At 40.4% G+C, this 26,755-nt stretch overlaps 1 protein-coding gene across 1 annotated transcript; it reads right to left on the bottom strand.

The window, feature by feature from the left end:
- Positions 1-111: 111 nt before the first annotated feature.
- On the bottom strand, positions 112-26,755 carry LOC124268880 (chitinase-3-like protein 1). The gene is made up of 11 exons (XM_046703906.1): positions 26,703-26,755; positions 21,668-21,747; positions 21,076-21,273; positions 20,358-20,520; positions 19,246-19,339; positions 17,132-17,256; positions 16,288-16,417; positions 15,251-15,436; positions 9,286-9,408; positions 6,406-6,592; positions 112-1,454 (listed from the first exon to the last, which is right to left on the bottom strand). The coding sequence occupies exons 1-11, from the start codon at positions 26,753-26,755 to the stop codon at positions 1,270-1,272; spliced, it is 1,524 nt and encodes a 507-aa protein (XP_046559862.1). The 3' UTR covers positions 112-1,269.

Here is a 26,755-nt window from a genome sequence, read left to right as displayed (position 1 = left end):
AGCAGATCACCGATCTGCGGTATTGATCCACTCTCAACGCGCGTCCCTCCACCCCAGGGTTCACGCCACTGACGTGTCGACGTTGTCAATAAGACAGAAACATCATAAAATCACATTTTATTCGTAATTATGATACAGTTTGAAAGCCGTTACACGTCGGTGTAGATCTGGACAGACCACAAGTTGACCTACTTGAGTCGGGACTCGTCACACGCGTACATTGACGATCATGTTCTCCACAGATAACAGAATATGAGTGCTAGATGTCGGTGTCAGTATATACACATCTAACCAGTCGTGCGATGATCAGGACCAGAGCTATGGGTCTGGCTGGAGGGAAAGCAGGGGTGAATGTACATGTCCTGGGGAAGAGGTCTAGTCGGATTAAAGTGTATTATACATAGGCTACGTGGTGAGTCAAGCAGCTGTCTGGCCCACCCATACATTCCACAACAACACCCTTACATATTTCACGGAGATCAGGAGAGTCTGTAACTAATATAAGACATGCACTACATGTCTAGTAACGCCCAGTAATGTGTGTGTGTTGTACACAAGGAAGAGTTAATGAGACCGAGATTTTGATCTATCCAGCAGGAGAATGTGTGGGCCTCAAGATTACCTGTAACCTATCGTACTAAAGTCTGAATAAATATGTAACATTAAACAATTCCTTTCAGCTTCTACAGTAGTGCTCTGTACTGGACGTATTGTCCAGGTGCTGTATCCGTCCACCGTCTACTACCAATCCTGTACTCGGGGATCCCCCACCTCCGCCCAATCACCTGCTTCCAGCCCAGCTGACACGGATATATATTATGGCTCTGTGAGGAAGTCCTGGTCTCCTACCGACAACATTCATGATCTTCGTACTGGAAATGTTACTGATTACGGATTAGAGTTTATTCTGGAAACAGTACAAAGTACCTGGACTTTGCAGTAGCTGGTTTTTCACATAACACACTAAGTGATTTTTAACATTCAGCCCTGTGTTTCTGAATTCTGTTTCGTCTGAAGTGTCTGGTTGACCTTGAATTTTGCATATCAGAATATGTAGGAAATGGGGGTTTGACAGGCAGTTGACGAAGATCATTAACTTCTCTGAGATGACCAGTTGTGAATTAATGGGAGATGAGCGGTCAAGCTGGGATGGAAGCACATCGATGTGGTGGACAGCATCACAATACATAGTGAGTAGAAGTATTTACAATGACAAACACAGATGAGACATGGGTATTAGGAGATGAAGTGATAGGAACCGTTAACAGGTTAACAGTCAATCTTGCTGGCATGGTTGCAGATTTTAAGTTCGTCATCGAATTTGGTGCCCTTGGGGCACACCATCTTAAGTGCTCTCAAGCCCTTGGGGTCAGCAGGAACACACAGGTTGAAGTGGAGGCAGGACGTGTCGTCTTTGTAGATGCCGAGGCCGACTTTGTTGCAGTCAATGTTGCCTGGAGAATATACCACGTGATAAAGTAAAGGACACCGAGATGTTACCATCTTGAAACGTACACTATGAGGTCTCGTGTATTCATAGTATTCGTATGCTTGCAATACTGATCAATTATCAAGTGTACATGAAAGATACATGCAGATTGGTAAGCCTTGAAGTGAACATATGCCGGATAACAACGTTTATGGGTTGACTTTTGTCTCGGTAGGTTAAAGATACAGTCACATACTGAGAACATCGTTAACACAAATGTAGAATCAAAGAATACATCTTAGATATGGAAGTAAGTGTGACAAGTGCAGGTGTACACATTGCTACACACCCCTCGATATTGCCTGGTTATACCACACACGAGCAGGTTCTCACACCCACGTAGCACCTAGCCAATCAGCACATGCAGTGTAACAACCACAACCATTTCATGATTTCTGGCCAAAATATACACCGACTCCAAGCACTGGCTCCGTTATATGTCCAACATTACACCTGGATATTACACCTGAACATAACACATGAATATTACACCTGGATATTACACCTGAACATAACACCTGGATATTACACCTGAACATAACACATGAACATAACACTTGAACGCAAAGTAATATTTAGAATTCAGTCCCTTCCGTCATCTGCTGTTACAGGTGTAGCGCCATGATACAAACTCATCTCCTGACTCACTTTGATGTTGCAGTAAAATGTACACCATTACATAGACGTAGTGTCAGCGCCAACCTCACAATTACTACAAAGTGTAAACCTGTCCACTAAATTGCTATGTATATACAGGCGAGCCGTTTTATATACGTACACCGCTGTCACTACCATTCTACCGTTTTGTATTTATAGGCATTCCGATGTCCATATCATTCTACAGTTTTCTACGTATATGCGTTCCGCTGGGCCTACCATTCTACCGTTTTGCACGTAAAGGCGTTCCGATGTCCTTACCATTCTACAGTTTTCTACGTAAATGCGTTCCGATGTCAATACCATTTTTACGTTTTGTATAAAAAAGCGTACCGCTGTCCAAACAATTTTACTGTTCGTATTCAAAGGCGATCCGCTGTGCTTACCACAGGCATTCCGATGTTTGGATCATTTTACCGTTTTGTATGAAACGGCGTTCCGCTGTCAATACCATTCTGCCGTTTTCTACGTAAAGGCGTTCCGCTGTCAATACCATTTTACCGTTTTGTATGAAAAGGCGTACCGCTGTCCCAACAATTTTACTGTTCGTATTCAAAAGCGATCCGCTGTGCTTACCATTTTTTTTACGTAAAGGCGTTCCGATGTCTTGATCATTTTACCGTTTTGTATGAAACTGCGTTCCGATGTCAATACCATTCTGCCGTTTTGTATGAAAAGGCGTACCGCTGTCCAAACAATTTTACTGTTCGTATTCAAAGGCGTTCCGATGTCCCTACATTTTTACCGTTTTCTACGTAAAGGCGTTCCGATGTCCTTACCATTCTACCGTTTTCTACGTACATGCGTTCCGATGTCCATATCATTCTACAGTTTTCTACGTATATGCGTTCCGCTGGGCCTACCATTCTACCGTTTTGCACGTAAAGGTGTTCAGATGTCCTTACCATTCTACAGTTTTCTACGTAAATGCGTTCCGATGTCAATACCATTCTACAGTTTTGTACGTAAAAAGCGTACCGTGTCCAAACAATTTTACTGTTCGTATTCAAAGGCGTTCCGCTGTCCTTACCAATTTTTTTACGTAAAGGCGTTCCGATGTCTTGATCATTTTACCGTTTTGTATGAAACGGCTTCCGCTGTCAATACCATTCTGCCGTTTTCTACGTAAAGGCGTTCCGCTGTCAATACCATTTTACCGTTTTCTACGTAAAGGCGTTCCGATGTCCTTACCATTCTACCGTTTTCTACGTAAAGGCGTTCCGATGTCAATACCATTTTACCGTTTTGTATGAAAAGGCGTACCGCTGTCCAAACAATTTTACTGTTCGTATTCAAAGGCGTTCCGATGTCCCTACATTTTCACCGTTTTCTACGTAAAGGCGTTCCGATGTCCTTACCATTCTACCGTTTTCTACGTACAGGCGTTCCGATGTCCTTACCATTCTACCGTTTTCTACGTACAGGCGTTCCGATGTCCTTACCATTCTACCGTTTTCTACGTACAGGCGTTCCGATGTCAATACCATTCTACAGTTTTCTACGTAAAGGCGTTCAGCTATCAATACCATTCTACCCTCTTGCATGAAAAGGCGTTCAGCTATCAATACCATTCTACCTTCTTGTATGAAAAGGTGTTCAGATGTCAATACCATTCTACCTTCTTGTATGAAAAGGCGTACCGCTGTCAGTACTATTTAACTGTTCGTATTTAAAAGCGTGCCGCTGTTCCAACCATTTTACTGTTCGTATTTAAAGGCGTTCCGCTGTCAATACCATTCTACCGTTTTCTACGTAAAGGCGTTCCGATGTCCTTACCATTCTACCGTTTTCTACGTACAGGCGTTCCGATGTCCTTACCATTCTACCGTTTTCTACGTACAGGCGTTCCGATGTCAATACCATTCTACCGTTTTCTACGTAAAGGCGTTCAGCTATCAATACCATTCTACCCTCTTGCATGAAAAGGCGTTCAGCTATCAATACCATTCTACCCTCTTGCATGAAAAGGCGTTCAGCTATCAATACCATTCTACCTTCTTGTATGAAAAGGTGTTCAGCTGTCAATACCATTCTACCTTCTTGTATAAAAAGTGCGTGACGCTGAATATACATAAAATGACCCTACCAGTGTACCACGATATACATGTAGCGCTGACCCTACCAGTGTACCACGATATACATGTAGCGCTGACCCTACCAGTGTACCACAATATACATGTACCGCTGACCCTACCAGTGTTCCACGATATACATGTAGCGCTGACCCTACCAGTGTACAACGATATACAGCGCTGACCCTACCAGTGTACCATGATATATATGTAGCACTGACCCTACCAGTGTACCACGATATACATGTAGCGCTGACCCTACCAGTGTACAACGATATACATGTAGCGCTGACCCTACCAGTGTACCATGATATACATGTAGCGCTGACCCTACCAGTGTTCCACGATATACATGTAGTGCTGACCCTACCAGTGTACCACGATATACATGTAGCGCTGACCCTACCAGTGCACAACGATATTCATGTAGCGCTGACCCTACCAGTGTACCATGATATACAGCGCTGACCCTACCAGTGTACCACGATATACATGTAGCGCTGACCCTACCAGTGTACCATGATATACATGTAGCTGACCGTACTGACCCGATATACAGCTGACCCTACCAGTGTACCACGATATACGTAGCGCTGACCCTACCAGTGTACCACGATATTCATGTAGCGCTGACCCTACCAGTGTACCACGATATACATGTAGCGCTGACCCTACCAGTGTAGCGCCACGATGTACACGTAGCGCTGACCTACCAGTGTACCACGATATACATGTAGCGCTGACCCTACCAGTGTACCACGATATACATGTAGCGCTGACCCTACCAGTGTACCACGATATACATGTAGCGCTGACCCTACCAGTGTACCACGATATACATGCGCTGACCCTACCAGTGTACCACGATATACATGTAGCGCTGACCCTACCAGTGTACCACGATATACATGTAGCGCTGACCCTACCAGTGTACCACGATATATACAGCGCTGACCCTACCAGTGTACCACGATATACATGTAGCGCTGACCCTACCAGTGCTGACCACGATATACAGCGCTGACCCTACCAGTGCACCACACGATATATACAGCGCTGACCCTACCAGTGTACCACGATATACAGTGCTGCAGTGACCCTACCAGTGACCCTACCACCACGATATACAGCGCTGACCCTACCAGTGCACCACGATATACAGCGCTGACCCTACCAGTGTACCACGATATACAGCGCTGACCCTACCAGTGCACCACGATATACAGCGCTGACCCTACCAGTGCACCACGATATACAGCGCTGACCCTACCAGTGTACCACTGACCCTACCAGTGTACACGTACAGCTGACCCTACCAGTGCACCACGATATACAGCGCTGACCTACCAGTGTACCACGATATACCCTGACCCTACCAGTGTGTACGATACGATGCTACCCTACCAGTGTACCACGATATATACAGCGCTGACCCTACCAGTGTACCACGATATACATGTAGCGCTGACCCTACCAGTGTACCACGATATACAGCCCTGACCCTACCAGTGTACCACGATATACAGCCCTGACCCTACCAGTGTACCACGATATACAGCCCTGACCCTACCAGTGTACCACGATATACAGCCCTGACCCTACCAGTGTACCACGATATACAGCCCTGACCCTACCAGTGTACCACGATATACAGCCCTGACCCTACCAGTGTACCACGATATACAGCGCTGACCCTACCAGTGTACCACGATATATACAGCGCTGCGCCCAGACACGGAATCATGTCCCACGATAAGTACACAGACACCAGGTGTCAGACAAGATCCATCTCAACGTATGATCAAGCTCTCATAAGATTTTCTTACTGTAAATGTGCTAATTCGCCGACCTAAGACGTATATAAAAGCATACAAGTGTATAAGAAGTTTACAAACATAAGGTATATGACACTGGCATAATTAGAAGTTACTGGGTGATCCTCAGTTAAAATAACATAGAATACATCAATGTGCATCTTTGTCCCAAGTCTTCAAATACACTTATCTTACTTTTTAAGCAAATCATGTTTATTTCTTATGTAAAAGTCTTATATTATTTGTTTTCACTAGTTACGAACAATCATTAAACGAACAATGAACAATATATTAACGTGTAACGTTACTTTAAAAGATTACAAGAAGACTGATTATACAAGCAATCAAAAAGCCAAAACATACAAAGTCTCACCAGGGTCTGGCTGTTTGTCCGTGTGCCCGGCAACACTGGTCACCTTGGTGCCGTGCTCGGTCAGAAGGATGTCGTGGATCGTCCGGAGCAGGGGGTACTTGGCACCGCCACAGTGACCACTGAAGTCGTCCATCTCCACCGACCACACGAAGGCGCCTGCAAGGCCACGCTTGATGATGTTTTTAGCCTGGGAATAAACAATGGGATGAGAAGAAGTCAGTTAAAATGCGATTCAACGTTTGACGATTTTACAGTGCTAGCCCAGCGCTTCAGCATAAATACTTCTAGCATAAATACACCGACTCCACGCACCCCAGTGTTGGTTGGGTCCGCCAGGCAGGTTACCGACAAGTACCTTTTGGTGTGACACTTGCATAGCATCGAACACTGAACTCTCCTGGAGGAGGCTTGGCTCACACGGAGGTGGTCTGAAGTACGGATAATTGAGCAATTTGTATACAGCGCTGCAAACTGTTAAACCTCAGTATCTTGTTTATGGTTCCGTGGAAGGTAAAATACCAACTTCCCAACTGCCCTCGTCACCTCAAACATCCATTTACTGAATCTACAACAATGTCCTGCGGCAGGAGGAGCCCCATCCTTACAATGACCCTGTGAGAAAAGTGAGGACAGATGTTCACCATCCATGAGCAAACAAACACTCCTCTTGATGGATAATAACATTGTAGTTGGAAAGAATAATCCAGACTAACTGCATTGAAGAACAAAAATATCGCGTTCCAAAGCTGAACACATTGTCGTGACTCCTGATTGTGAATACTTGCACAAATATTAGTGAGAAGCTAGTTCTGTATACTCGTCAACATCTAGAACATAAAGAATGTATTAACTGTGTAAGCATCGACTTGAATTCAATGTAACCTATCGTTTGTGTCATTAAATTTCCATCGCTAGAAGTATGTTAAGTCCGGTTTCTGTTTTCAAATTTGTATTGATTTCAACTTTCTCCAGCTATGTTTTACAGCTTGTTGACTACATACACCCGCGTCAAGGTGGCCAGACTTCACTAAGTTTCAGATGAAGAATAACGTTTTAAAGTGTCGACATTACAAGAAAAAAATGCAATCACAACAGCTGCCATGCCACGAGACAAGACTAAGGATTTATCACAGTGTGACGACCTATGCAGATATGTACAGTGTGCAGATTTACCATTCGTCATCATCATTACATAACCACTTCCACTCACACTAAAGCATGCATGTACTTGCTAGCCCTGTTGGCTGTAATCCCCACTCTCAATGTCTCTCGGTGACAAACAGCCTGTGTTCCTGAAGCTAAATAAATAACACTTGTGCGACCATACACCGGCCTGTGTAGACCCTTAGCTACACAAATAACACCAGGGTGATCATAAACTGGACTGTTTGTGGGGAGTTTGACACATTATCGACACCTAAACCACACTTTGCCACGTGGTTTCTGCCTGACGGATGACCAGCACATGTTCCGGGATTAAAATATTAAAAAGCTTCCGTACTTCAAGGGCCTGAGGCTTGATTCTTATCTCTCCCATGTCTTCTTGTGAACACTACAACAAGTACGTGTTTGCTTGAAAGCTTCACTCATATCCTCTCTGGGTTTCCGCACTATTTCCTTGGCCAACTTTTTATGACTTAGCAAACTTTGGTTTTAAAAAGAACTTTTAGACTTTGTATTGGATCATGCACCTCAGTTTCTCAATCTTGTGGTGATTGCTTTCAACTTACAGACACTCACAACTCACTACTAAACAAACATCAGCCGAGATGGTCGGGGAAACAGGTCCTGGACGCCGGAGTCACATTTCGTCAGATGCCTTATCTCTCTGTCAGTACTTCAGATAGTAACAGGTGTATCAGTACTTCAGATAGTCAGGTGTATCAGTACTTCAGATAGTCAGGTGTATCAGTACTTCAGATAGTCAGGTGTATCAGTACTTCAGATAGTCAGGTGTATCAGTACTTCAGATAGTCAGGTGTATCAGTACTTCAGATAGTCAGGTGTGTCAGTACTTCAGATAGTCAGGTGTATCAGTACTTCAGATAGTCAGTATCAGTGTGTCAGTACTTACTTCAGATAGTCAGGTGTATCAGTACTTCAGATAGTCACGTGTATCAGTACTTCAGATAGTCAGGTGTCAGTATCAGTAGTCACGTGTATCAGTAACAGATAGTATCAGTACTCCAGATAGTAACGTGTATCAGTACTTCAGATAGTAACGTGTATCAGTACTCCAGATAGTAACGTGTATCAGTACTTCAGATAGTCACGTGTATCAGTACTCCAGATAGTCACGTGTATCAGTACTTCAGATAGTCACGTGTATCAGTACTTCAGATAGTCACGTGTCAGCTTTCTACAACGTTTCGACTTTATCTACAGACTCGATTCGTAGCAAAAATACGTCGACACGGCGCTCAATACCGAATGGCTGTATTAAATATCCACAGCACCATGACAGCACGGTCTTTATAACTTATATTCAGAACTGCCTGAGCATGGTCAGTTTTTGAAAAGCAATCAGCGCTTCGCTGTGACTTGTTACGAGGCCGTAAAGTCTGACTGGCTTCACAAAATGATCACCCTAAGTGACCACGAAGCAGCAATTGTCAGGCCCTCGAAGTATCTTCTGGACGGACATGTCTAGTGGTGCTGAGACTACACATTAACAACAGTAGTGAAACGTGGGGCACTCCAGCCAATTATCTGCGGATCTTGGCAACTATGGGATAAAACAAAATACTGAGTAATGGTGCACTATGGAATAGCTCACGAGGAACACTTAGTTTACACTCACAAGCAGATGACGGATGTATTGATGTACCTGGCCGCTATGTATGGGATACATGGAACGTACATCATCAGGAGGTACATTACCTTCAGTGCTATGCTGTCGGGAGACTCAAAGCCGACCCATTCTCCCTTGCCGTGGGCGTACGGTACTCTCTGGTCAAGGATCCACTCCACTTTCCAGTTTTCGTGCTGGATCTTCTCACAGATCTACATCAGACAAAAAGGGGAATATAAGATGTGTAGAACAAATACATCTTGTCACAGATCTACATCAGGCAATAAGGGGAATATTAGATGTGAAGAACAAATACATCTTGTCACAGATCTACATCCGGCAATAAGGGCAATATTCTATGTGCAGTACAAATACATCTTGTCTCAGATCTACATCAGGCAATAAGGGGAATATAAGATGTGAAGAACAAATACATCTTGTCACAGATCTACATCAGGCAATAAAGGGAATATCAGATGTATAGAACAAATACATCTTGTCACAGATCTACATCTGACAGGTACTAAGGGAAAATATTAGATGTGTAGAACAAATACATCTTGTCACAGATCTACATCAGGCAATAAGGGGAATATTAGATGTGTAGAACAAATACATCTTGTCACAGATCTACATCAGGCAATAAGGGGAATATCAGATGTGTAGAACAAATACATCTTGTCACAGATCTACATCCGGCAATAAGGGGAATATTAGATGTGTAGAACAAATACATCTTGTCACAGATCTACATCAGGGAAATAAGTGGGAATATTAGATCTTGTGTAGAACAAATACATCTTGTCACAGATCTACATCAGGCAATAAGGGGAATATTAGAAGTGTAGAACAAATACATCTTGTCACAGATCTACATCAGGCAATAAGGGGAATATTAGAAGTGTAGAACAAATACATCTTGTCACAGATCTACATCAGGCAATAAGGGGAATATTAGATGTGTAGAACAAATACATCTTGTCACAGATCTACATCAGGCAATAAGGGGAATATTAGATGTGTAGAACAAATACATCTTGTCACAGATCTACATCAGGCAATAAGGGGAATATTAGATATGTGTAGAACAAATACATCTTGTCACAGATCTACATACCAGGCAATAAGGGGAATATTAGATGTGTAGAACAAATACATCTTGTCACAGATCTACATCAGGCAATAAGGGGAATATTAGATGTGTAGAACAATACACTTCTTGTCACAGATCTACATCAGGCAATAAGGGGAATATCAGATGTGTAGAACAAATACATCTTGTCTCAGATCTACATCAGGCAATAAGGGGAATATAAGATGTGTAGAACAAATACATCTTGTCACAGATCTACATCAGGCAATAAGGGGAATATTAGATGTGTAGAACAAATACATCTTGTCTCAGATCTACATCAGGCAATAAGGGGAATATTAGATGTGTAGAACAAATACATCTTGTCACAGATCTACATCAGGCAATAAGGGGAATATCAGATGTGTAGAACAAATACATCTTGTCACAGATCTACATCTGACAGGTACTAAGGGGAATATTAGATGTGTAGAACAAATACATCTTGTCACAGATCTACATCAGGCAATAAGGGGAATATTAGATGTGTAGAACAAATACATCTTGTCACAGATCTACATCAGGCAATAAGGGGAATATTAGATGTGTAGAACAAATACATCTTGTCACAGATCTACATCAGGCAATAAGGGGAATATTAGATGTGTAGAACAAATACATCTTGTCACAGATCTACATCAGGCAATAAGGGGAATATTAGATGTGTAGAACAAATACATCTTGTCACAGATCTACATCAGGCAATAAGGGGAATATTAGATGTGTAGAACAAATACATCTTGTCACAGATCTACATCAGGCAATAAGGGGAATATTAGATGTGTAGAACAAATACATCTTGTCACAGATCTACATCAGGCAATAAGGGGAATATCAGATGTGTAGAACAAATACATCTTGTCACAGATCTACATCAGGCAATAAGGGGAATATCAGATGTGCAGAACAAATACATCTTGTCACAGATCTACATCAGGCAATAAGGGGAATATAAGATGTGTAGAACAAATACATCTTGTCACAGATCTACATCAGGCAATAAGGGGAATATTAGATGTGTAGAACAAATACATCTTGTCACAGATCTACATCAGGCAATAAGGGGAATATTAGATGTGTAGAACAAATACATCTTGTCACAGATCTACATCAGGCAATAAGGGGAATATTCTATGTGCAGTACAAATACATCTTGTCACAGATCTACATCAGGCAATAAAGGGAATATTAGATGTGTAGAACAAATACATCTTGTCACAGATCTACATCAGGCAATAAGGGGAATATTAGATGTGAAGAACAAATACATCTTGTCACAGATCTACATCAGGCAATAAGGGGAATATTCTATGTGCAGTACAAATACATCTTGTCACAGATCTACATCAGGCAATAAGGGGAATATAAGATGTGAAGAACAAATACATCTTGTCACAGATCTACATCAGGCAATAAAGGGAATATAAGATGTATAGAACAAATACATCTTGTCACAGATCTACATCTGACAGGTACTAAGGGAAAATATTAGATGTGTAGAACAAATACATCTTGTCACAGATCTACATCAGGCAATAAGGGGAATATTAGATGTGTAGAACAAATACATCTTGTCACAGATCTACATCAGGCAATAAGGGGAATATTAGATGTGTAGAACAAATACATCTTGTCACAGATCTACATCAGGCAATAAGGGGAATATTAGATGTGTAGAACAAATACATCTTGTCACAGATCTACATCAGGCAATAAGGGGAATATTAGATGTGTAGAACAAATACATCTTGTCACAGATCTACATCAGGCAATAAGGGGAATATTAGAAGTGTAGAACAAATACATCTTGTCACAGATCTACATCAGGCAATAAGGGGAATATTTGAAGTGTAGAACAAATACATCTTGTCACAGATCTACATCAGGCAATAGGGGAATATTAGATGTGTAGAACAAATACATCTTGTCACAGATCTACATCAGGCAATAAAGGGAATATTAGATGTGTAGAACAAATACATCTTGTCACAGATCTACATCAGGCAATAAGGGGAATATTAGATGTGTAGAACAAATACATCTTGTCTCAGATCTACATCAGGCAATAAGGGGAATATTAGATGTGTAGAACAAATACATCTTGTCTCAGATCTACATCAGGCAATAAGGGGAATATAAGATGTGTAGAACAAATACATCTTGTCACAGATCTACATCAGGCAATAAGGGGAATATTAGATGTGTAGAACAAATACATCTTGTCACAGATCTACATCAGGTAATAAGGGGAATATTAGATGTGTAGAACAAATACATCTTGTCACAGATCTACATCAGGCAATAAGGGGAATATTAGATGTGTAGAACAAATACATCTTGTCACAGATCTACATCAGGCAATAAGGGGAATATTAGATGTGTAGAACAAATACATCTTGTCACAGATCTACATCAGGCAATAAGGGGAATATTAGATGTGTAGAACAAATACATCTTGTCTCAGATCTACATCAGGCAATAAGGGGAATATTAGATGTGTAGAACAAATACATCTTGTCACAGATCTACATCAGGCAATAAGGGGAATATTAGATGTGCAGAACAAATACATCTTGTCACAGATCTACATCAGGCAATAAGGGGAATATTAGATGTGTAGAACAAATACATCTTGTCACAGATCTACATCAGGCAATAAGGGGAATATTAGAAGTGTAGAACAAATACATCTTGTCACAGATCTACATCAGGCAATAAGGGGAATATTAGAAGTGTAGAACAAATACATCTTGTCACAGATCTACATCAGGCAATAAGGGGAATATTAGATGTGTAGAACAAATACATCTTGTCACAGATCTACATCAGGCAATAAGGGGAATATTAGATGTGTAGAACAAATACATCTTGTCACAGATCTACATCAGGCAATAAGGGGAATATCAGATGTGTAGAACAAATACATCTTGTCTCAGATCTACATCAGGCAATAAGGGGAATATAAGATGTGTAGAACAAATACATCTTGTCACAGATCTACATCAGGCAATAAGGGGAATATTTTATGTGTAGAACAAATACATCTTGTCTCAGATCTACATCAGGCAATAAGGGGAATATAAGATGTGTAGAACAAATACATCTTGTCACAGATCTACATCAGGCAATAAGGGGAATATAAGATGTGTAGAACAAATACATCTTGCCACAGATCTACATCTGACAGGTACTAAGGGGAATATTAGATGTGTAGAACAAATACATCTTGTCACAGATCTACATCAGGCAATAAGGGGAATATCAGATGTGTAGAACAAATACATCTTGTCTCAGATCTACATCAGGCAATAAGGGGAATATTAGAAGTGTAGAACAAATACATCTTGTCACAGATCTACATCAGGCAATATGGGGAATATCAGAAGTGTAGAACAAATACATCTTGTCACAGATCTACATCAGGCAATAAGGGGAATATTAGATGTGCAGTACAAATACATCTTGTCACAGATCTACATCAGGCGATAAGGTGAATATTCTATGTGCAGTACAATACATCTTGTCTCAGATCTACACCAGGCAATAAAAGGAATATCAGATGTGTAGAACAAATACATCTTGTCACAGATCTACATCAGGCAATAAGGGGAATATTTTATGTGCAGTACAAATACATCTTGTCACAGATCTACATCAGGCAATAAGGGGAATATTCTATGTGCAGTACAAATACATCTTGTCACAGATCTACATCAGGCAATAAGGGGAATATTAGAAGTGTAGAACAAATACATCTTGTCACAGATCTACATCAGGCAATAAGGGGAATATTAGATGTGTAGAACAAATACATCTTGTCACAGATCTACATCAGGCAATAAGGGGAATATTAGATGTATAGATCAATTCATCTTGTCACAGATCTACATCTGACAGATAATACGGGGTGTATCAGAGAGATGCATGTGTGTACAATATATAGAGATAGACAGATTTTGTCACAGATCTTCACAGGAAATACTAAATAGTCAGATACTATGTTGTTTTAACTTATTGCCTTACATTGACGTAGACGGTAAGGTTATTGTTTGATGGATGACTATGTAGATCAGACTCCAGTCAGTTTAACAAAATGCGTGCATGTGCATGTTTTCTTCTGTTATAAAGTTAAAAAACAACCCAAATGTCCATTGTCCTATCACTACCATTTCTTTCATACAACACATATTATAATATAGATACATAGATAGATATATCGATAGATATATAGATATATATATATATATATAGATAGATAGATAGATATATATAGATATAGATATAGATATAGATAGATATATAACAGAGGTACAGATAAGCTGCGTATCTGCGTAAATTACGCAATTGTTTTTGGGAAAACTCAATTCCTATTAAGTCTATTGCGTACAAGTACGCTTGAATTTTTGTAAATACTCAATAAATGTGATCTTACATGCGTACACACAAAAATGTCAAATCTTAGCTTGGGTACCGGTGGATAGATAAAATAACTGAGGTATATTGAGAGGTTCTATTTCAGGACATGAACGTGACAACTTGCAGTCTTTCTTATAATTTTTCATATTACAGATGAAACATAAATAACAAACACTAACATTTAAACTTTATTATATTTTTAAAATTAATGGAAAATGGCAAAATACCCAATTGAGTTTGAGTGAGGTGAGTACAATTTATTTGGTTACTCAAAGGAAAATTAGGATACCCAATTGAGATGAACACAAGCGAGTACATAACTCAATGACCCAAAAAGTTATCTGTAGCTCTGTATTATATATATATATTATATATATATATATATATATATATATTATGTGAATTATGTATGTATTGGCGGGTTGATATGGACGTGCGAATGAACAAGTGCGAGGAGAGGGGGCAGCCGTGAGATATGATTGACATATGTGTGTGTGTGTGCATACCTCGTACAGTGACAGAATGCCAGATTCGCCAGTGTATTTTCCTTTCGTGTTTCCGCCCTCGGCACTAGACCTTATCCCGTGATTCTTCTCGTCCGTCAGCTTGTACCCGAGGCCGTATGTTGGGAGTCCCACAATCAGCTTGGACTTGGGAACACCGATCTTCAACCAGTAACTGATGGACCATTGCTGAAACGGAAATATGGTCTACCTTAATCACCTTTATAAACAGATCAACCAAGTTCAAAATACAATGTGAAAGCCTTTATAATCATTATACAATGTGGAAGCCTTTATAATCATTATACAATACGGAAGCCTTTATAATCATTATACAACATGGAAGCTTTTATAATCATTATACAATGTGGAAGCCTTTATAATCATTATACAATACGGAAGCCTATATAATCATTATACAATACGGAAGCCTTTTTAATCATTATACAATACGGAAGCTTTATAATCATTATCAGCTTTTATAATCATTAACAATGGAAGCCTTTATAATCATTATACAATACGGAAGCCTTTTAATCATTATACAATACGGAAGCCTTTTTAATCATTATACAATACGGAAGCCTTTTTAATCATTATACAATACGGAAGCCTTTGTAATCATTATACAATATGGAAGCCTATATAATCATTATACAATATGGAAGCCTATATAATCATTATACAATGTGGAAGCCTTTACAATCATTATACTAAGTGTTCTGGACCCATGCATAGACTATGACTGACATTGCGCGTATATTTCCTTTTTTGATCAAACAGAATTTGTAAAAGTGGTCATAAGGTAGCTATGCCATTTCAGTTACTGCTGTTTTCAGCACAGGCCCTCGTGTCCTTGCGAAGATTAACGATTCAAAAAATATTACAATACATTATGATGTATTGTACTGTGAAGCATTTCGAGTCGAGGGTCATCTCAAATGTTATATGTTTTTTTAACATCTTTAATCCTCGCAAAGACACGAGGGCCTGTGGTTTTCAGGTATTCTCTTTTTCCGCCAGACGTTAAGTCATCTCACCTGGTACAACTGCCTCTGTTCACCCTCGGGATCACTCCTGTGTGGGAGGAGCGGACTGTGGTGACCCACGGTTTTCTCCCAGCCGGACCCGTGGTAGTTGTACGTCATCAGCAGCATGTAGTCGATATACCTGCACAAATTGAACGTTCAGACAGTCAGCAGCTGACAATGAGAACTGTCAGCAACTGACAATGTGAACAGTCAGACAGTCAGCAGCCGACAATGTGAACAGTCAGACAGTCAGCAGCTGACAATGAGAACTGTCAGACAGTCAGCAGCTGACACTGTGAACAGTCAGACAGTCAGCAGCCGACAATGTGAACAGTCAGACAGTCAGCAGCTGACAATGAGAACTGTCAGACAGTCAGCAGCTGACAATGTGAACAGTCAGACAGCCAGCAGCCGACAATGTGAACAGTCAGACAGTCAGCAGCTGACAATGAGAACTGTCAGACAGTCAGCAGCTGACAATGTGAACAGTCAGACAGTCAGTAGGTGACAGTGTGAACGTTCAGCCAGCCAGTAGGTGACAGTGTGAACGTTCTGACAGTTAACATACACACGTGAAACCTCTTTGAGTGATGTTATTAGGTATCATGGTGGATTGTTGTGACGTTATGTGACGACCGTATTACTTCCTGAATAAGCCAGTCGTGAAGTTACATACTCTATGATATGAAGATGGTGATACACAAGACCGTCGAGGATATTTAGCACTACCGAAACATTCATGTGTCATGATATAATCAACTTGTCAGCTTGACTGTTGTGGGCGATATATGTCACACACAGCTGCTACACAGGCTAAAGGCATCACTATGACCAGTAGCTAACGGCAACTTACTTGTATATTTCTGATGCCTCGTAGGCCTTGTCGATGTAGAATGTGCTGGATGCTGTGGCTAGAGTCAAGACCAGCTTGTCCTTCCCCGACGCCTTGGACTCCTCAGTAAATGCGTCATACAGTCCCTGGAACCAGACCATGCTTGTAGACACCCGACAAATATGTGACAGTTTGACACGTAGTTCTACAATATGCTGCTACACCATGGCTGTAGATACCCCACGAATACAGCGTTATGTTACAGTTTGATACGTCAAAAAATATTTAAGCACTAAAGGTGCTAAATTTTATGCTTATTTTGTAGATTTTTCGAAAGCTTTTGACGCGGTAAATAGAAATAAACTATGGAATCTTTATGGAATGGTTTAAGTAGGAAAATAAATAAACTATTATGCAGCATTTATAAAAATGTAAATTATGTGTAAGAAATAATAATGAAGTTTCAAATGCCAGGTAGGAGTAAGACAGGGCTGTATCCTAAGTCCTATTCTATTTAGTTTCTTCATAAAGTAATTAGAAACTCAAATTCATGAAAAATGCAATCATGGCATCCAGCTACATCCTGATATTACGCAGCTGTTTTTGCTTTCAGTTGCAGATGATATCGTATTATTTTCCAGTACTTTTAATGGTCTAGAGACAAATGGATTAATTAGAATATTATTGTGATAATTGGAAACTAAGTGGAAACAAAGATAAAACGAAAGCTGTAGCCATACAAGCTCAGAAGGTGTCAATATGTATCTATAAGCAGTAAATATTCGATGCTACAATAAGCATGTATGAATCTGAAGTCTGGGGCTTACAGCATTTCGATGCCATAGAAAAGGTCCATTTATATGTCTGTAAACGATTTCTTGACGTAGATGCATCTAGTGTTAGGGTCTATGATGACTGTGGTAGATTCCCAATGTACATATTTTTTCTAGTTAAGGCTATCAAATACTGGTTAAGATTGTTTAACATGCCTGCACATAGATAATGACAATATTACAGTAATGAAACAAAATAATTGGGTAACGTATATAAAAACATTGCTGTTTAAAACCGGTTCGGTAACGCATGGTATGACCAAAACGTTAGCTGGTATCATCAAACGTTGTTCCATAGTTCGTCCCATTTATCAAATCCGTTAATCTTATTCGTACCTAACTTTACCATGTCACTGACTCAAAGACTTAAGTATATTCATGTGCAGACATGGTTTGGATCTCTGACTTTATCAAATAAATGATTTTATTACAAACTTTTAAAGCGCAAATCAGTTTGGACTGGTATCTCTCCAAGATAACAGTAAAGAAGTTCCGAGTTGCACCATCACCTCATCTCATGATTTATGTATAGAAACTGGACACTATACTAATATTAATCGACAAGAGAGACTATGCCAACTGTGTCGAAGGTGAATACTATTTCCTTCTTGTTTGTCCGCTGTACATATTTACCAAATCATTTTATAGATATCCAAACATTATTAAATTTACATATTTACTAACAAGTACAAACAGTTTAATGCTTCAGAATTTATCCATGTTTATATTTCATGCAACATTAATAAGAAAACATAATCTTTGAAAAAAATGTAAATGTTACTTCTAGGGTGAATATAAATGTGTGTATGCTTTATGTACTATAGGCTTGTGGCCTCCTCCGTACGGAATAAAGATTGATTGATTGGTTGATTGATTGATCGATTGATCGATCGATTGATTGTACACCTTTCTTGTAGATACCCCACAAATACAGCGTTATGTTACTGTTTGACAGCACTAAAACATGATAATCTGTCTACACCATATGTGTTACAACCTGTTACAGGCTGGTGTAGCAACTGACTGCTCCATAGTGCCACACCTAGTTACGTGATGACACCACACAACATAATAGTATTGCGTAAAATATACAATAGATAGTGTCATATCGTGTGACCAAATGTAATAACTAGCTACACGTCGTGACATTTCATCTCACACGTGTTCTTGATTCCACCAACCTTGCATCAATGTACCAACTGTGCGTGGATAGTGAGTGTGTGAGTGAGGCGGTGTATATTCCACTATCTACTTGTATGTCGCTTTCCAGGAACATGTAGATTAATGGTAGCCATGTATTACCTTCATCAAGATGGTGAAGCCATATTTGTCCTCAGGCTTGCTGCCTCGCCAAGCAGGGAACTCCCAGTCCATATCCAGACCGTCAAAACCGTATCTGGGGAACATAAGGAAGTGTCATCAAACGTTGTTCCATAGTTCATCCCATTTATCCCAATCCGTTAATCTTATTTATTTAATTTCACATTATGGTCTTTCACTCTTGTTGCTCTGCAGCAGCTGTCCTGATATGTTATACAGTCGACCCGTGAGATCAGATTAGAATTTGTCTTCAGTAACCCATGCCTGTGGTAAGGCGACTAACGGGATCGGGTGGTCAGACTCGCTGACTTGAACGATGCTCATCACTGGATTTTCTGGTTTAGACTCTGTTATTTACAGAACGCTGCCATACAGCTGGAATATTGCTGAGTGTGGCTTTAAACAACAAACCAAAATCAATGTTATTACAGTCGATGTTTTTGACAATGATTTCTACAATATTTGACGAGTCGATGCATTACACCTGATACTGCTGCCGCTGTCCGGCCCCGCACACAACATCATCATCCCCAACTAAACGTCACAGAAGATGACATACCAGGATGACAGGCTACATTTCTAAAATACATCACCCATATTGTTTACATTCATTTGGTGTAATTCACCCCATCCAGTACCACCATCATTGTCAGAAGGATCACAGCTGTCCACTGCATCCTCACACTATAAGTATGAGATTCCTTTCCACTGATTTACTCACCTAAGTAAGACATAAAGCAGACCGAGAAGACCGCCTCGTCTATTTCACAGTTAAATCGATGCATAAAGATTCAGAGTGACAAACAGCCTACAAGTGGAATGTCTTCAACTACAACCGTCAGCCTTTCCCTTTATGTCGAGCAATATTTCATCACCTTTGGTGTCACACACTTTATGTCGTGCAATGTTCCATCACCTTCGGTGTCACATATTTTTAGGTACAATCGAGCATGTTCTTTTTACCAAGATTTCAAATCGTCATGAGTCTGTTGTTCAAAGGTATCTGCGAAAATCACTGGTAGAACATATGTTGCATTTGCCCCCTTTGTAATATATTATGTCTCCTATAGTTGCGTTGCCGTTAAAGTACTCACTTCCTCAGGTACTTCACGACATTCTTGACCCAGGCCTTCATGTTCTCCTCGCTCTCCATGATGGGGATGAAGGGCTTGGAGCCAATCTTCCACCCGCCCACAGCCAGCAGGATCTTCAGCTTGGGGTTCTTCTCCTTCAGCTTCATGGTCCGTGCATACAGGCCTACATTCAACATTCAAGTTATAACAGTGTTTTACATTATTCAGTCTAAAGAATCATTTGTACCGTTCGTAACAAAATGCTAGTCGCTTAACGCTTAACTTAAAGACGTCATTCTGTAAATAATCGAGTCTGGACCAGACAAACAAAAAACAAAACAAAAAACAAGAGTAAAGACGTATGCCTACATTCTGTGGAGGGTGGATATTCTTGCATGACGCCATGGATAAACCATTAAGTGATCGTTCAATGACTGAGACACTGTGTGTGCTGGAAGAGCAGGACCAACTATTGTGACCAGGCGTTCAGACTCCAGTTGGTAGAGCTGCTATAGAAGGACTGCACCTTATTCATCGTTAAAAACCCTTGGTATGACCTGTATATAGACACATTAACATGTCTGATAAAAGAGGTGTTTAATCTCAGACAAGACAGTCCACCAATGCTTGTGTACAGCAGGTCCTACAATCAGCCTGTATGGTGGCCTATCCAGAAAATGCTAAGCCCCACAGACATGCTTCCTGCCACTAATCTGTCTATCATCAGTTTAGAATTTACCATCAGCCCCCAAATCGTTCCAGTTGTTGGGTTTGAGATCCTTTCCATCTTCAGTGATATCGACGAAGGCAAAGATAATATGTGTGCAGAGGAATGGGTCTAAATGCTCCGGCCAAAACTTCCCAACACTCGGTCGAGCGTTTGCTGAACTGCTGTAGTAGCAGAATATCTTCTTGTCACCTGTAGTTGTGGCGATAGCTGAAATATTACAGAATCCGTTACTCGGGGGAGAGGTGTGAATCATTTGTACAACAGAAACATACCACAATATAACTATTTCCGACAGCATGTATGTCTTCGATCAAAGAGTTGAAGATTTGCTAAAAGGGAAACATGTTCAGTTCATAAATATGTTCATAATCTTTTGTCATTTGATTATTTATAATGATCTTAGCTAAGTATATGGTGATATCTCAGTGGCTGTGACAATACGCCCCATGCTAGACTTCCCACGTATGTTTACACACATGTTAGGACAAAATTTAAAAAAATATGAAAGCAAGTTCAGATGGCTGATACCATGATCGGTTATTTTCGCATGCTTATACACAGTTTTGTACATGAGAATAGCCATGAATAAGAAAAATCCTACCATGGCTCTTTTTGTCTTGAGAGTAGGCAGTGTGAAGACCAGCCAATAGTAGGCACAGCGTCTGGAGGTAGATCATTCTCCTGAAACAACAGACAGAGAGAGTAGAGCTCTCTCTCACTGGACGGGGAGGCTAGAAATGAAACTTTCCGATCTGGATATTCAAAAATAGCTGAAAGTATTTGTAAATCCTCTCCAAACGTGGAATTCTAACCACTGGCATCCGGACGGGGGTTTTTAACTCCTAGTTGCCTGCCTCGACCATACACAGAGCAGCAAATACTAGCGACTGGATCCTAAACAGACGTGGGCACGTGCCGCAAACATGACGTCACGGCCTGTTGTTACATCACCTGACCTCTAGGTCGCCAGGGCATCTCTTCACGTAGATACAGCAGTTGGGTGAGAAACAAACGTTTGCTCATAGATAATGTGTAAACAATGGATTTAACTTAAACGGCCTGAGCAGGGCGAGGTACACAAATATACAACACTTGGTACGAGAAGGCCTACTTGGAAAAAGCCAACAAATATAGAACAAATATGTACGCAAAACTATGTCACACTTTTGAAAATATTTCATTAGTAACAATGTGTTATTCTGTAAAATATCGCAACTGTCGCCTACAGGGAACACAAAGCATAAAAAGCATATTCCTGTGATTTTTCCGAGGCTGAGTAACCAGATATAAAGGAAAGTTTTGCAGCAGATATATGACAGCGAGGGTTTAGTGATAGAGGTAAGATGGGTATATCGTCGTTAGATGTTGCATTGGTATTTGTCAGTGGGAATACTTCAGTAACGCTAACACTTGTATAAGAAATGTAAATACCTATGAACATACAATTTGATGTGATTACAAAAAGATATATGACACACAAAATCGCCACATCGCCACCAGAGACATTTTGAGTCGTCTGTTTCCACAGAACATCCACAGTGCAAGGTACCCGGATGTGGGAAATAGGTGGTGATCAGACGACACAAACTGTCTTCAGTGTCGATGTTCGCTTGAGTCGACATAATTGTCTGTTAACGAAAACAAGGTAAGAACTTACGACAAAACCAGTCCTTTCAAACAAAAAGAAATTATTTTCCAAATGTCACAAATATGAGAATTGTCACAAATAAAGCAAAACCAGTATTGGTTCAGCATATATGTAGTCCATATATGATATCCTTCACCGATAAAAGACGGTTCTCATTTGTATGTCATATTCCGGTAGACAACAGGCTGTGAGTCTCGACAACAGGAATGTCTCGAAGATGTTTTGTTATCTGACTTATATTCAGTTTGGCACGGGGAGCATACATGACGGTGGTGGAGTCCAAATTTAGACTTAAGAGCCTAAATGCCAATTGTGTCCGTATTTACACGAACGATTAATCCGCGAATTAGGAATCAAGTAAGCGGATTCTTCTTCCTGATGCATCCTGATATGTTTTGTAATGCAACAGAAGACGTTCAATACTAGATGCAACCAAGTGTTATATTTATAATCAAACCGCAACATAATTATTTATGTTTATCTTTATTATACTGGTATCTCGGTATTATACGGATTAGTGTAGTGAATGTATTTACATAGATCCTCTGAAAGAGTCGAGCCAGGAAATCCTGACAATATTTCCTAGTTGCCTGTCCAGATTAGAGATGGGGATTAGTGTCCAGATATTAAGATGACGGTGGACCCCAGTGTTAAATGTTGGTTTCTAATGTTCCCTTCCTTATTAGAGGGGTCATGCATCCTGCTCTAAAGAATCTCAAAAACGTATGTTTCCAAAAAAATTACAATCTTCTCAAAATGGCATCTAGTGCTGATTGGCTAAAGGAAGCAAGGCGTATTTGAGGTTGAGAGCGGCAGTTTGTTAGGTACACGTGTTGCAACTGGGCAAACTTACATTGCCCATTAACCAGCTCCTGCTGATAAACACGGGAATGTCAGGACACACGTTGTCTCAAGCAGAGACGAGAGCTGTAAGGATAAGATTCGTGTCGGGACTGGAGGTTGTGCAAACAATTGTTTCAAAAACTTTTTCCCAATAAATATTGACTGATTGCCCAAGCAGTATAAGAAGATTCGACATGGTAGCTGCACATGTACTTGCAGGGTACACAAAAATCTCCCCTCAAATACAACATGGAATACTTGAATGACTATCAATGCAGTCAGCTCTTGTTTCTACCTTGCATATATAGGTCGGCTATCACATGTCGTCTCTTAAATGTCATTTTTCGAAACATCATACGCATATTTCGTGTACCCTCCATTAGCAACACGATCTGTCCTTGAAAGGATATTATATCTGATGTTTGAGATAAGCACAGCCAGTGAGCCCAATGTCTCTCTTACAAAGCCATGACCTGAGATCTGTGTACCAACCACTACAATGACGCCACTGTCTGTCCTACAAACTTGTGACTTCAGAGGTGTTCCAAAGTGTCCTTATCACACAACACGCAGACTGGAATGACTTGAACTTGATGGTGAAACAAACCATTGTTTCTGTATACCTCCCTCGGTTGAGTGCCAAGACTTGTTTAACAATGGTCAAGCAGACAGTTCCGTCCACCTATTGTCTACTTCAGATAGGATAAAATAAAATATAGATACCAAATCTTTTTCATATGTTGGTGCATGAGTACTAAAGTATTTGGCTTTAAATGATTTTAAAAAAATGAACTTTCCCTTGAGCTGGAGCACTATTCCAGAAGCTCCAAGTTCATCACTTTCTATGTCTAGGTTTCACGACTTTGACATCCAAATAAAGTATGTTTTCTTTTAACAAAGACTTAAAGAGCGTCTCGAAGAGGACCAACTTTGACGCAACAGGACCAAAGTCAGATCTGTCAGTTACCAGTTTTTCATTTGGATAGTTATCTTCCCTTTGCACATGTTTGTGTGGGGTACTATCGGCACTACAGGGTAGATACACCTGGAGCTGGGAATATAGACCATAGATGATTATGGGAGTAGCAGATACATGATTAAATTATGTCCCTGACATAAAACAATACAGTAATCTATGAACTATTGCACAAAGGATATAACTTTCGTGTGGTTTCGTGAAACGTTCCCACATATATCCGTCAACATCCGGAATCTCCTAGACGTCGGCGCATGTATGGGTTACATCTGTGTAAGGCGTCTGCAGGTTCACTGACGGTATGCAACATGTCAGCCATGGGATTCTCCGTGCAGAAAACAAACCACATGAAACAAGACAATGTGATATCTTCCTCATCATTCGCTTGTTATAATGCCATTAATGAACACACTCCGGCGAGTGTGGAGGTCTGGGCCGGCCCTGGGTTCCGGTCGTTACAGGTGACAACACAGTGTAGCTGGAAGAGGGGGCTGTAAGACGTTGTCGTTGTCACACCGCACGATGCAGGGGGATGTCGTCATCACTGTTTGGACACGTTCTATCATTGCAAAAAATGAACATATTTTTTGCTCCTAGTTGTGACAATTTGAAGCTTGGAAAGAAGTGACATTAAAAAGAGCTCACGCCAAATACCTGAAATTTGTGTCAGACATTGTGTCTCCACGCAAAGCAAATACTTATGTTGTTTATTTTTTTATAAAAGCCGTTATCCACACCAGTGTTTGCTGTTAATGTGAGCAGTGGGTTAACTGTTGCAAAAATATTCTTTCATTCATGATACACATCTGGGAAATACGTTCACAATTGAAAATGTGATTTAATCCAATATAACATTGAATACATTAGATATTATCAAATTACATTTCAGTGTATATGTGTTCCCTTTGAAGGTCATATGGCATTATATTTATAGCCGAACTGTCTCGTTCGATGGTATGATTTGAAACACGGATGTTTTGCCTTCAACAATTACTGGATTGTCGGGTCCATATACAGACCACTGTAATATTGCTGAGTGTAGTATTAAACAAATAAACAAACACATGCTCAGAATATAGCTGGAATTGCACAAGGGACTATACTTTTAGCCGAGATTTCTTATGGATTTGGAAACGATTACTTAAAAAATGTCCAAAAACATTCGATATGTTTGGAGTACAGTGAAAACAATGGACACAGGTGTTCTTATTAACTTTGTATTACGACTTAAACACAAACGTTGACACTAAAACTATTGAAAACACCTGTCCGTATTGATGGGGGTCCAGTCTCACCTGTCCGTATTGATGGAGGTCCAGTCTCACCTGTCCGTATTGATGGGGTCCAGTCTGACCAAGCGATTGTCGTTAAACGATTGATCAGATCAATACCTCATTTCATCTCTCCCTGTAGTCAAAGTATCTGTGTGCCTAATGGTCAACATACAGCCATGTATATATCAAGGTTAGACTGGGGCGAGGATTCTCTCTGGATTGTCTTCTCCCGGTTTGATACGATTCAGGACACGACAATCTGTTTTGGATCAATTAATGAACAAGACTGCAAATACCAAACGTGTCAATTAGGTTAGCAATGACTTCAGAACTATACAGTAACTCTAAAAATATATTTTCCAAATTAATCCGATATTATGTTTCACGCAAGATGTTTCACTCCGGCTCATACAGCAGAGAAAGCGAATACATTCAGTGAACAAATATACGGGTAACCTTTACAGGACAGATATGTTGGGAAGCATTGACCTAGACTCATTTCTGACACAATTCTCGAGATATTCTGAGTTTCCGTAGACCAGCGGAACATGGCCCGTGTGTGTTGCAGACATGTCTTACAGACAACCATTGCAATTCCAAGTATCAGTCACGACATGGCGATATGCCCCACTACGCGAAGAATAGAACCTGCACATAGTGATGAAAATACCTCAATATTCCTGAAGCTAAACGTGTATAAGTCTTCACCAGATAGGTATAAGTGTACACGAGATGAGGGTATATGGGCATCAGGGTATATACATCATTGACCCGGTTACTCGAGTTTTACAATGCCATGAGAATAGTCATGACAGTAGTCAACTGCTCTCACGTCAGTAACTGGTCGAACCTGATGACGACAAAGTGGCACCCTGGTGAGTACTGGGCAACTTACCTAGACACTGTGTTCACACTCCAGGAACATTTACTGCCGTTGACGATGTCCAT

The sequence above is a fragment of the Haliotis rubra genome, unplaced genomic scaffold (genome assembly GCF_003918875.1).
Source record: "Haliotis rubra isolate DU_JTF1 unplaced genomic scaffold, ASM391887v1 Scf140, whole genome shotgun sequence".
Taxonomy (NCBI): Eukaryota; Metazoa; Mollusca; class Gastropoda; order Lepetellida; family Haliotidae; genus Haliotis; species Haliotis rubra.
Note: the sequence above shows the minus strand (reverse complement) of the source record. Positions and strands in the feature narration are given on the sequence as shown.